The 12,601-nt window shown below is 48.1% G+C and overlaps 2 protein-coding genes across 3 annotated transcripts; one reads left to right on the top strand and one right to left on the bottom strand.

The window, feature by feature from the left end:
* Nucleotides 1-281: 281 nt before the first annotated feature.
* C10H5orf52 (chromosome 10 C5orf52 homolog) lies at nt 282-7,306 on the bottom strand. The gene is made up of 3 exons (XM_059275608.1): nt 6,760-7,306; nt 2,170-2,278; nt 282-590 (listed from the first exon to the last, which is right to left on the bottom strand). Exons 1-3 carry the CDS (start codon nt 7,002-7,004, stop codon nt 426-428), a joined length of 519 nt encoding a protein of 172 aa, XP_059131591.1. The 5' UTR covers nt 7,005-7,306; the 3' UTR covers nt 282-425.
* On the top strand, nt 7,215-11,736 carry Dusp18 (dual specificity phosphatase 18). 2 transcript variants are annotated; one of them, XM_059275606.1, is made up of 3 exons: nt 7,215-7,505; nt 9,440-10,072; nt 10,244-11,736. In XM_059275606.1, exons 2-3 carry the CDS (start codon nt 9,510-9,512, stop codon nt 10,263-10,265), a joined length of 585 nt encoding a protein of 194 aa, XP_059131589.1. In that variant the 5' UTR covers nt 7,215-7,505; nt 9,440-9,509; the 3' UTR covers nt 10,266-11,736. The 2 variants fall into 2 exon arrangements, with proteins under 2 accessions (XP_059131589.1, XP_059131590.1); XM_059275607.1 differs by having other exon boundaries at nt 7,217-7,505; nt 9,440-11,736.
* The last annotated feature ends 865 nt before the right edge of the window (nt 11,737-12,601 follow it).

Raw genomic sequence — 12,601 nt, 5'->3', positions numbered from 1 at the left:
TGAAGGAAGGAGGGAGGGAGGGAGGAAGGAAGGAAGGAAGGGAGGAAGGAAGGAAGGGTAGACATGAAGGAGAGATGGAGAAAGTGGGGATGGTGGAGGGAGAGAGAGAAGTAGGAAAAGAGAAAGAAAGAGAAATGTGGGCACAGAAGTTTCCATGTTTGCACAAACCAGGGAGACCTGCTTGACGCTCCCCCTTCCACCAAGCATCGGGGGCTATACCGACCTTTCACCGGAATAGAGGGGACGGAGGAGCAAGGCAGATTGGAACCGAGGACATGTGGTGCTCTTTTCCTATCCGCGGCTTTCCCTTTATTGCGCCACCCTGGTGGAGACCAGCATGTTCGGGGCTCCTCGGCTCTCACCAGGGTGCTTTCGGGTTCCTGGGGCAGATCATTCTGCCAATGCTACGGTGGCTGGCTTGCCATCTAAGTCGAGGCTCTGTAGGCCCGTTGCCTATCCAAGTACTGCTGGGTGCTCAGAGAGTCCCGCCTCCAGCGCAGCATCTTTCTCAGCTGGTCCGTCATGAACTTTTTTTTCAGGTGGTCGTACAAGTGGGTCATTCTTCTTTTGCTCTTGTCAGAAGCTTTCATCTTACAAAAAACAGAGATGAATTTAGGATAAACAAGTCACTGGGTAACAAGAGACATCGGACCTCGGTTCCCCTATTTGTAAAGTGGGCATTGAGCTGGATAGAGTACTATGGCGCCCTCTGATGGTCTGCAGCTGCACAGCCTGATTTCAACCGGAATAAGGAAACGGGTATTCGCAAGGCGAGGAAGGCAGCTCAATAGAGAACCCGCCTACCGTGTGCGAAGCCCTAGGTCCAATTCCCAGCACCACAGAATAAATAATAAATAAAGGAAAATTGTAAGGGAATAAAAAATGGAGTTTGCAGGAGCCAAAGAGGCCCATCTTGTTTCTTTCTCCTTCCATAAATCCTATCCCCCCCGTCCTTACAAATCACTATGCTGTCTACATATTATCTGTAACCTTATCCATATATGTCTATCTAATATATGTCTACTTTCCTGTGACAGCTCTTATATTACAGGGAATTCTAATTTCATCCATTCCCTAACTCCTGTCCTGTCTCAACAAGACTGTAAGGCTGGGAGGACAAATCCACCCCCCTTATTCAGTTGTGCGTTACAATGAACTGCTGCAGGATGGGATGTGGGGAGCCAATGCAGGGGATCCCCCTAACTACAGCACAATCAGGATGTGAGACACATGTCAAATGCAGGGGATCCCCCTAACTACAGCACAATCGGGATGTGAGACACATGTCAAATGCAGGGGATCCCCCTACTACAACACAATCAGAATATGAGATACATGCCCAACGCAGGTGATCCCCCAAACTACAGCGTGACCAGGATGTGAGATACATGTGCAAGTATTTCTAAGTCAGGTAGAAAGGGATACACCCCCAAAAAAACACAGACTTCAAAAGGCAGACAGCAAGAGCTGCCAGGGAAGCTGGGAAGCATATGTCGTCCTGTCCTATCCATCCCTGCTTATGTGAACTCAAGTTCCCCATTCTGCTGAAACCATTCAAATTTACTTTACAGAACCTGTAACTGAAAGAATTTCAACTGCTGCTTTAAAAATGAAAAAAGTGTGACTCACTCAAGATCATACAGAACTGACCTATCCCTGAGTCCAGCCTATCTCCCGGAGCCCAGAGCATGGGAAGTCTAGCCCAGGGGACGTGCATGGGGCCTACTCGGTCTTTGTCGTGCTGTGGGTTTGCTGTTGTTGCTGCTAGTCTTACTTCTCATCTGGAAATGGGATAACTTTGCAAAAGAAAAAACTGCCAGATAGTGTTGATGCCAACTCAAGATGTAAAGCCTGAGGTTCTGCATGGGACATGCTGTGTTTTGAGGAAACAAGCCATGAGCCAAGAGGTGAGGTCTTTCTCTCTCTTCAGCTCATGATGAGCAAGCTCATGACCCTGGGCAAGACACAAACCCCTAGTGTCATCTGTCTCGTCCATAAAGATGGGGCATGCCTTAAAATACTCTCATGGCCTCCCATTCGCTCTAGGAGCTGAGAGTCCCACTTCCACCCTGGGCTCCATAGGCAGCTTTCTTAGGAAGGAAGGAGGCATGAATGTAGAATGGTCAGACCACTAACAGGCTCCAGCACAGAAGCTGGTGGGTACCCTACCTCCATCTCGTAGATGCGCTGTGCATTGAGGTTGTCCCGAATAATCACCCGAGATAAATTGCTCTTGGGTAAAATTTTCCTCACATTTGCATCATTGGAATTCATTATGCTAGAGTGGGCAGGGGAAGATGGAACAGGTTAGAGACAACTGGCCAAGGCCTGATTTGACAGATGCTGGGATAGTGGAAGATACCTCTTTGGGTTTAATTTTATTTTGTTTTGTTTTTGAGATAGGGTCTTGCTATGTAGCTCTGGGTGGTCTGAAACTCACTCTGTAGACAAAACTAGCCTGGAACTCATAGAGATTCACCTACCTCTGCTTCCCAAGTGCTGGAACTAAAGGCCTGTGCCACCACCACCTGACTCCTTGGATTTCAAGATAAGTGGTTTTCTCACCTTCCAAGGATGGAGGAAACCACTAAGTTTTGCCTGTAGACAAGGTATGCTAAGAGGCTGCTTCCGGAACAGGGAGGAAAAGCATCCTGGGAGGATACAGAGAGGTCCAGAGCAGTCCACAAGAGAGGTCAGCATAGAATCAGAAGAGTCCTGGAGAACTGTTGTTGTTGTTGTTGTCGTTACTCTGTGGCGGTGCTGGGTGGAACCTAGGACTACACAAGCAGGTCAAGCACTCCCTCTGAGCTCTACCCAGAAGGCTGGGAGTGGTCATCTTAATGAGAAACAGCAAGGTAAGAGCAAAGGTGGAGGAGGTCTTAGATGAATATAAATTGGAAGGTGGAGGCAAATGATGAATTTGAGAGAGGCTGAGGTGGGGAGTTCTTCCTTCACAGCCTAGATCTAAGGGGATCTGGGAAGTGGAGGTAGAGCAGAACAGGATAAAAAAGAAAGAAAAAAAGAAAGAAAGAAAAAGGAAATCTGGTCGTATTAGTGCATGCCAAGGGATTAGAAAATGTTCTCCAGACACGCAGTGGTGGTGCACACCTTTAATCCCAGCACTTGGGAGACAGAGCCAGGCAGATCTCTGTGAGTTCGAGGCCAGCCTGGACTACATAGGCAACTGTCTTTAAAAGGGAAGAAGGGACAGAAGGAAAGAAGGAAGGAGAGAAGGAAGAAAAGGGCGAGGGAGGGAGGGAAGAAGAGATAAGGGAGGAGTTTGGGTGGACACAGGGTTAGTTAATAAGGGAAGTTTAATGAAAGATTTTGGGAAGAGAGGGAAGTTTGGGGTGTTACAGGACTTCTGGAGACTCTATTAAGTGTGTTTCGCCTTTTGATACTACAAGACAACCGTGTCATTGACAAAGTTCACACTCAGGAACCACACAACTGAGTTACCAAAAAAAAAAAAAAAAAAAGTTTACCCCACCCGTGCCCAATCTCCTAGTGTTTTAAGTTTGCTACATCGTGTTGTGTTGGATGTTGGCATCCATAGGCATCCTGAGCCCCACAGCATCAGTGGGTTGGAGACACCCACAAGGGTGAGAAGTCAGAGGAATATGAAAATGGGGAACTGGGGGGAGGCTCAGTTGGTAGAATGTGTGTTTATATGCACACAATCTTGGGTGATCTCCAGCACCAATAAAAACTCACCTACTGGGGGGCAGAAGCAGGATTGGAAATTCAAGGTCATTCTTAGTTACATTGTGTGTTAAGCCAACCTGGGTCACATGTCCTAACAAATAAACATCAAGGGATGTTGCTGGCCAATGGGTTTTCATTTTCTGGTAATTTAGTTACACTGTGAAGCTTTTAAAATGGTTTTTCCCATTAAAAAAAATGTTCATGCATTCTAAAAATTGGAAACCAAGTGTTCAACAAGAAAGCATGTGGATAATTGTGCTAAAACATCAGATAAAATACATGTAATCAAGTCTAAATATCTTGATGGGATAACTAGATAGAGAAAAAAGCAGATTACTAAACAGTCATTTTTTTTTGTGCTGTTATGGCTTTAAAAAATATAACATGCGGCCGGACGGTGGTGGCACAAGCCTTTAATCCCAGCACTCGGGAGGCAGAGCCAGGCGGATCTCTGTGAGTTCGAGGCCAGCCTGGTCTCCAAAGCGAGTTCCAGGAAAGGTGCAAAGCTACACAGAGAAACCCTGTCTTGAAAAACAAAAAACAAACAAACAAACAAACAAATGTATATAACATGCATACACACATACGGATTATGTTGGCCTCTTAGTTGCTGTGACAGAACACTAACCCAAAACAACCTGAGGCGGGAGAGTGTTTATTTCATCTTACAGGTTACAGTTGCTAGTCAAGTGAAACTGAGGCAGGAACTAAAGTAGGAAGGCTGCTTACTGGCATGCTTTTCATGACTTTATACAACCGAACCACCTGCCTAGGGATGGCCCCGCCCACAGTGGCTGCATCCTCCCCCGTTAATCACTAGGAACCTCCACACACACGCGCACACACACACACACACACACACACACACACACACACACACACACACGCCCACAGGCCAATCAGCTGTAGGCAACTCCACAAACAAAACCTGGAATGAAGAAACTCTAGTTTGTTTCAAGTTGACAAAAAAAGCTAACCAGCACAGGACCTTAAATGCACACATCAAAATGTTAACAGTGAGCCAGGCGGTGGTGGCCAGCACGCCTTTAATCGCAGCACTCAGGAGGCAGAGCCAGGCGGATCTCTGTGAGTTCGAGGCCAGCCTGGTCTACAGAGCGAGTTCCAGGAAAGGCACAAAGCTACACAGAGAAACCCTGTCTCGAAAAACTAGTCACTGTTAACTTTTTTTTTTGTCTTGAAAAACAACAAAACAAAACAAAAGTTAACAGTGATTGTTTCTGGTCATTTTGTTTTGCTAGTCTGTCTTCAGTTTGTCATTGATGATGTTTTAATTAGCGTACATTACTTTTGTAATGATTGATAAACCATTTTAAAAGAAACCAGAGAAATGATAGATGTGCTGGTGAAATGTTTCCTGAATACAGATTCCCAAACAAACAAGAACAAATAAAGGAAGAACTACACACACATTTTCACAAATTGCCTGAAACAGAAATGCCTGTTTGTCCGATACACACAGGAACAGAAGGAACAAGAAACATGAAAACTTATATTCATAAATTCTATTGGTTAGCACATCAGAACAATAAGATCATCAGAAAATACACTACTTTTATAATTAGGACCCAAAAAAAGATTTTTTTTTTTTTTGAGACAGAGTCTCATGTATCCCAGGCTGGCCTAGAACTCCTCTTAAGATGAGGATGATCTTGAATTTCTGATCCGAGTGCTGGGATTACAAGCATGGGCAGCCATGCCCAGTTTAAGAAGGGGGGGTGAGCCGGGCGGTGGTGGCACATGCCTTTAATCTCAGCACTCGGGAGGCAGAGCTAGGCGGATCTCTGTGAGTTTGAGGCCAGCCTGGTCTACAGAGCGAGATCCAGGAAAGGTGCAAAACTACACAGAGAAACCCTGTCTCGAAAAACAAAAAATAAATAAAAAATAAAAAAATAAAATTAAAAAAAAATAAAAATAAGAAGGGGGGGTGAAAATAAATAAAACCTTTCAAGGGATTAGAAAATGTTTTCCAGACAGGCAGTAGTGGCGCACACCTTTAATCCCAGCACTTGGGAGGCAGAGCCAGGCAGATCTCTGTGAGTTCAAGGCCAGCCTGGTCTACAGAGTGAGTTCCAGGAAAGGCACAAAGCTACACAGAGAAACCCTGTCTCAAAAAAAAAAAAAGAAAAAAAGAAAAGAAAAAAAAAAAAGAAAAAAAGAAAAAGAAAAAGAAAGAAAGAAAGAAAGAAAGAAAGAAAGAAAGAAAGAAAATGTTTTCCAATTCGTTTTCTATCGGTAGGTAACAACTGGCTTCCGGGTGTGCTTACATTTACAAACATTACAAAGAAACCAACATCCCAAGCTTTCTATTTCCATTTTTTTTTCTGGCTTCTGCGAAGAATGACTCAACATACCCAGATGCTGACAGAAAAACAGGTTTAAAGGTCAGGAATTCACACACAATCTAAATCCTATTTTCAAGGAAAAGAGCCTAAATATTTAGAGATCCTCTTTACTCAGTGATGGCACCAAATTTATCAACTTTAGACATGAAAAAGGAGAAAGGTTGGAAATACTCTTTCACGTAATAAATGGTCATTTTGAACCAAATTGCTTTTCCATAATAAATCCTCTGTAGGAACTTGGCTGATGCTGGGGAAAGGGTTGAGGAAGGGGGGCGGGACTGAGGCTTGTGAGGATTGGGGCCAACAACGGGGAACTGAAGGCTTTTCCAGAACCATGGAGAATGGAAAGGCTTGAAAGCGGGGGTCGAGTAAATTTGGGCCTGAGACCTGAGCCTCACCAGATGTCACCTCAAAGTGCGCTCGGACCGCACGGTGTTAAGCCTACAGTAAGCCAGGGACAGGATTCTTTCGGAGGCCTGGAAATGGGACTGCGCCTTCAGGCCCGAGTCCCGGCTTCTGAGGGTCCTACGGATTGGCCTGGGTCTGAAAAATCCCGACCTTTCTGGGATCCGAGGAACTCGGATGGGCAGGGTGGGTGGGGGACACGGTTGGGGCAATGTGGATCGGAAAGCTCGGATTCCCTCAGAGGCTCGGGGTCTGACGACCGCTCTGTACACCTTCAGAACCACACCTGAATAACAACTTGGGGACTTGGGGCCGCGGCCGCAGGAAGTAGATCTGAGGGTGGATGCGGAGGCCAAGATCCGGCTGGCTCTCCAGTCTCTCGCGCCGGAAGTCCGTGCCAGGGGTGGTGGTCTCCTTGGCAACGGACTCGAAATTCGAGCCCAGATCCCATTTGACCGAAGGCTTTCTGGGATGTGTGGAGGATAATGGGTTGGAGAACGACTCGGGAGTGGCAGCTGAGTCGAAGGACATGGTGGAAGGGCGCGCGGACGCGGAGCGACTAACTACACAGAAGTCTAAGGAAGGAGCTTGTGCGTTGCCATGGGGACAGGCAAGGGGGCGGAGCCTGCAGGCTGCGGACCTCCTGATCTTTTGGCGCTCTTTGTGACGCTCGGCTAGGGTGTTGCTAGGAAACGTGGGAGGGGCGGGGCCTGCAGGCGGCCGGTCTGATGATGGTCCTTCCGGGCTCTCCGAGACGTGAAGCGCGTTTCCGTGGAGACGGGGCGGGTAGGCTCTGCGGCAGCCCACCCGGCTTCTCGGTGAGGTCTGGTAACTGCGCGAGTCCTACGAGGCTGCGTCCGGGTGCACAGCAGGCCGCGGCTTCTCCCTGGCCCCAGAACTGCCCATTGTTGCGCGAGGAGAAGCCGTTGCTACCGAGGTCCAGGATCATGACGGGCCCTCTCGGAGACCGTCGCCCGCGGCTCCGCCCTACAGTCGCTTCCTGAAAGACTCCCGCGGTGCTGAGGGAAAGAGGTAAGATCGTGGGAGTCCTGTCACCATGTAGAGAGCCATTCCTTGGCTTGAAGTGGCCTCCCCCGCCCATCAACTTGTGAACTCTGGTCCACGGTTATAACCCAGCATTTAACCAACGCCCCACCTGTACTTGCCAACTTTCTCCAGAAAGTGTAACTCACCAGAAATATCAGCCTTCAGAACTTGCTGTCTGACGATGAACAAAACTGTTTTCCCTCAGGTCTCACTTGCCACGGGTGACAAATTACCTAGATTCCAAAGGCCTCGTTGGCCGTCAAGTGCGAAAACAGCCGCAACCAAGTTTCTCGCTTCCTCCTCAATCTAAACTGTTCGTTTTTGTGGGGAATGGTACTGGGGTTGTTCTTTGGTTGTGGGTTGTTTTTTGGTTGTTTTTTTTTTTTCCCGAGACAGGGTTTCTCTGTGTAGATTTGCGCCTTTCCTGGAACTCACTCTGTAGCCCAGGCTGGCCTTGAACTCACAGAGATCCGCCTGGCTCTGCCTCCCGAGTGCTGGGATTAAAGGCGTGCGCTACTACCACCCGGCGAGTTGTTTGGGGTTTTTTTTGTTTGTTTGTTTGGTTGGTTGGTTTTTTGTTTTTTTTTTGTTTGTTTGTTTTTGTTTTTGTTTTTTAAAAGAATTTCAGTAGTCCAGGCTAGTCTAGAACTCCCCCATCTTCTTGCCTCACCTTTGGGGTCTGCTCTACTAAGCCCTACTGTCTGTGATTGCGTCAAGACTGTCTTTGCAACTCTGTAACGCCCTCAGCCTGAAAGACAAGCCTTTATTTGTCATCCCCACAAGGCTTTGCATTTTAACTTTCCTACAAGCCCTTGGATGACCTCGTTTCATCATATCTATATAAGGTAGGTGTGTTGCCCCATAGACCAACAGTTTAAAGATCTTATTTGGCTTTATTTTCTGTTAAGTTGTGCAACACTTCATTCTGTACAATAGAATATTCCAGTGAGGCAAGCAGAGGAGGTCTGTGGTTTTGTGGCTTGAAAAGGACTGAAGAGAACAGAAACAAAAACATCGGTCACTTCAAAGTCACATTCCTTGGAAGGCAGGAACAGGGGGACAGAACTATAGGGAAAATTCCTGATTGGCCAGATGTTACTTTGGATGACCTTTTGTTATGAGAGAACTAAGACAGATGTCCATTATGCTAGCTGAAACCAGCCTGCTTGGGAAATGTACTTGTTTTCTCTGTAATCCCAATTTCTCAAAAGTTAATTTTAAGCAAACAGCTCTGTTTCATTGCCAAAGGAAAGAACTAAGGAATCCCTGCAGTTTGCTTCCCTGGCTCTTTATTAGGGGGGGGGGCCCATGAAAGAGGGCCCACGGATCTGGAGTCCTCCACCTTCCTCTGCTGCCTTCTGGTCGCTAGTGTTCCAGGTGAGCACCGGCAGGCTTTGCCTTCACTTGATCTCGGTTGACACACACAGCTGAGCAAAATACATGATGAGTTTTCCATTAGCTTTGCTGTAGATGACACCATTTATGTGTCCAGTTGTGTGGGGACTCCTTAGGGACCAAGGCCCTGCTGAGTACCAGCCTACTTCTCCTGAAGCCCTTTAGGACCTGACCTGAACCCACCCCAGTAAAGCCAAGGCCTGCAGGTCCTTTCTTTGTCCATGGTCTCTCGGGCCATGGCTGACTTCCTTCCACTCACTAGCCAAAGTCCCTTTAAAGTCTATCCCGTACCCCTGTCATGGGTGACTGTTTCATTTCCATTACTTTCTGTGTGAAAAGACCCCCAACACTCCAATAACAGTTTCAGGTTAGTGACACGGAACTTCGGTGCAATTCATGAGTTCCCTGAATGCTTCTGCAATGCTGGTCAGAGGACTGCCTTGGCTAGCCCTAGAGGCCAGCCATCCACTTCCCAGAAGCCTTCCGAGTTCTTGCCCTTCTGAATTTGGTCCTCTTTCCCGCAGTGTTCAGTGAGCACAGCCTAGCAGAAAGATGGAAGCTTAGCACATCACCACCCGCTGACCCGTCACCTTGATGACTTCACCGTTGGGTGCCTTCCCAGTTCAGTTCCCACAGCCTTCACTCAGTGGCCTCTCGCAGATCACCAAGAGCCTATTTATCAGCAATGGCGCAGCTGCCAACAACAAGCTGCTGCTGTCCAGCAATCACATCACCACGGTCATCAACGTCTCAGTAGAAGTTGCAAACACCTTCTATGAGGATATCCAGTACGTGCAGGTGCCTGTGGTCGATGCACCCATCGCACGTCTCTGCGATTTCTTCGACCCCATTGCCGACCACATCCATTCCGTGGAGATGAAGCAGGGCCGCACGCTGCTGCACTGTGCCGCTGGTGTGAGCCGCTCGGCTGCTCTGTGCCTCGCCTACCTCATGAAGTACCATGCGATGACCCTTCTAGATGCCCACACTTGGACCAAATCACGCCGGCCCATCATTCGACCCAACAATGGCTTTTGGGAGCAGCTCATCCATTATGAGTTCCGGCTGTTTGGCAAGAATACTATGCACATGATTAACTCTCCAATGGGACTGATCCCAGACATCTATGAGAAAGAGATCCATCTGATGATTCCACTGTAAGCCAACCCAACAAGCTCCTGTATTGGGGGCAGCAGTACAGCCCTGTCATTAACAGTACACCAAGGTCTAAACTTGAACATACTACTTGTGTTGCTACAGGAACACACAAGATGGTGCTTTTTATAAGAAAACTGAGTTGCTATAACTTTTCACCTCATAATCCACAGGTTTGGTGGTACATGCCTGTAACCATAGATGGCTGAAGCAGGAAGATTGCGAGGTGAGTTTGAGGCCAGCCTGGGCTACATAGTGAGACCCCGTCTCAAAAAAACAAACAAACAACAATTACTGTCTTGTAATCTGTCTTTAGAGATTAAATTCCTTAGTTATAGCATGGTGAAGGTAACTTCTGTGAGTAGTAGGTCACAACTGCTGTCTAGAGAATGGGAGAGGCAAGTGGGGACCAGGCCGAAGAGACCAGTGCACAGTGCCTATGGCAGCCTGGCATCCTGCAGCTTTCCCCTCGATGACCAACCCAGAGCTGAAGCTGCCAAAATCCCACTTCATTCATTCCAAGCCAGAGCCTTAAGCATCCTGGTGCTCTCCAGTGTCTCACAGTGAGTGCCAACCTACTAGCTAAGGGGCCTCTTGCCTTCACCACAGTGGCCCAACTCTGGTCTTCTAGGTCAGACTTACACAGGGCTTGGATCACAGTGGGACCCCAGATCAGTAGTAGTCATCATAGAGGCCATCCTGTCCACACACAGCCCTTTGTTTATACGTGTTCTCAGAAGCCTCCGTGTGAGAGAAGAAATGGCTTAATCTTTGCTCATCTGAGAAGCCGTTTCCAGAGCTCCCACTGTGCAGCCTACAAGTCCTGACACATGGATGCAGGTCCAGCTTTCTCCGAAAGGCTTTATTACAGACCATGAGATCCAGTGTCCCAGGCTGGCTGACTGTTCAGGAGTTATGAGGACAGAGGTCAGGACAAGTGAGTTGACTCCAGGAGGCCCTGAAATTCAGGGCTGCTCAGAACCCCTGGGTGTCAGGATCCAACTCAAGAAGGGGTTGTTGGTTTGACTTAATACATGTAACCCAGGCTGTGTAGCCTTGAGCTCCTCAGATCCTTGCCTGTACTTTAGGAATGCTGGGATCACAGGTGTGTGCCACCATGCCCAGCCAAGACCAGTGTTCCAGCTTGCCTTTTGTAGTATAACACTCACCAAAAGCAGCTTGGGGAGGAAGGGGTTTATTTGACTTACAGGTCACACAGTCTGTCATGAAGAGACATCAGGACAGGAACTCAAGGCAGGAATTGAAGCAGAACCAAGGAGGAATGCTGTTTACTGGCTTGTTTCCTCCCCATGGGTTGGCTCACCCCAATTTCTTACACAATCCAGGACCACCAACCCAGAGCGGGATACACCCTCTCACATCCTTCTGTTAGTCCAGAAGCCCCACAGATATGCTCACCTCAGTGGAGGGACCCTTTCCCAGGTGATTAGTTTATGTCATGTTGACAAGCACTAACCAGTTAGTCTAATCTAGAACTTTTCAGACCATTTATGAGGCAAACAGCAGCACACTGCCCTGTTGGATGGCTTGATGCTGTACCATGCATCTGAAGCGCTGTAGAGGCTGTAGACCTTCTTCCCCCTGTATTAGTCTGGTTCTCAGGAAGCATGGAACTGGTAGGGTGAAAATAAAAGACTTTAACTTAGCATATGGTAAATAGTTGTCTTATATCTGCAAGACTGAGTCTCGGCCCTTGAGGCCGGACGCTCAGCAGTGGGAACGGTGCCACAGCGTCTGTCTCTCACTGGAGAGGCCACAGTCCATGAAGCTGGGACCTCAACAGCCCCAACCTGGCCCCCAAAGCCTGGAGAGTCGGCAGAGAGCCTGGAAACGCTGGTTCTGATGTCAGCGGAGGAAGTAGCAACAACAGGTTAGTCCACACAGAGGCAAGTGGGAAGGCCGGGAGCACAGGTGAAGGGCTTCCCACCAGGCGCCACGTGCCCCTTGCCTGAGCTGCTTCCAGATGTGGTCCACACTTGGGTAGGTCTTCCCACATCCATTATAGGCAACCAAGATAATTCTCCAGGTGTGGCTTCCTGTAGGTGATTCCGATTTATGGCAAATTGACATTTAAACCAACCACCACACCCAACCTCCCTGTGCCCCATTTTCACAAAGGGACTGCCCGGGGGTTTGGTGTGAGGCAGTCAAGGAGGGAGGAGGCAACTGTTGCTCTGGGACTTTCAGCAGGAGCAATCCCCTGCACCCCCCAACACAAACAGCAGGTAGGTATGACCAAGCCCATACCATGCAACTCTCCTGGCAGAAACAGAAATTTTCTTTTAAAAGAGTTTTATTTGAATCTTTCAGTCATTTAAAAAAACAAAATCTGGGGGTGCAGAGATGTCTCGGTGATTATGAGCATTTGCTGCTCTTGCAGATGACCTGGGTTGAATTCCCAGTCCCCACCTGGCTGTGGCTCCAGTTCCAAGGAATCTGATGCCCTTTTCTGGCCTCCTAGGGCAGCAGGCACGCATGCAGCGCACATACATACATGTCGGAAAAACACT

Source organism: Peromyscus eremicus, chromosome 10 (assembly GCF_949786415.1).
Source record: "Peromyscus eremicus chromosome 10, PerEre_H2_v1, whole genome shotgun sequence".
NCBI lineage: Eukaryota > Metazoa > Chordata > Mammalia > Rodentia > Cricetidae > Peromyscus > Peromyscus eremicus.
Note: the sequence above shows the minus strand (reverse complement) of the source record. Positions and strands in the feature narration are given on the sequence as shown.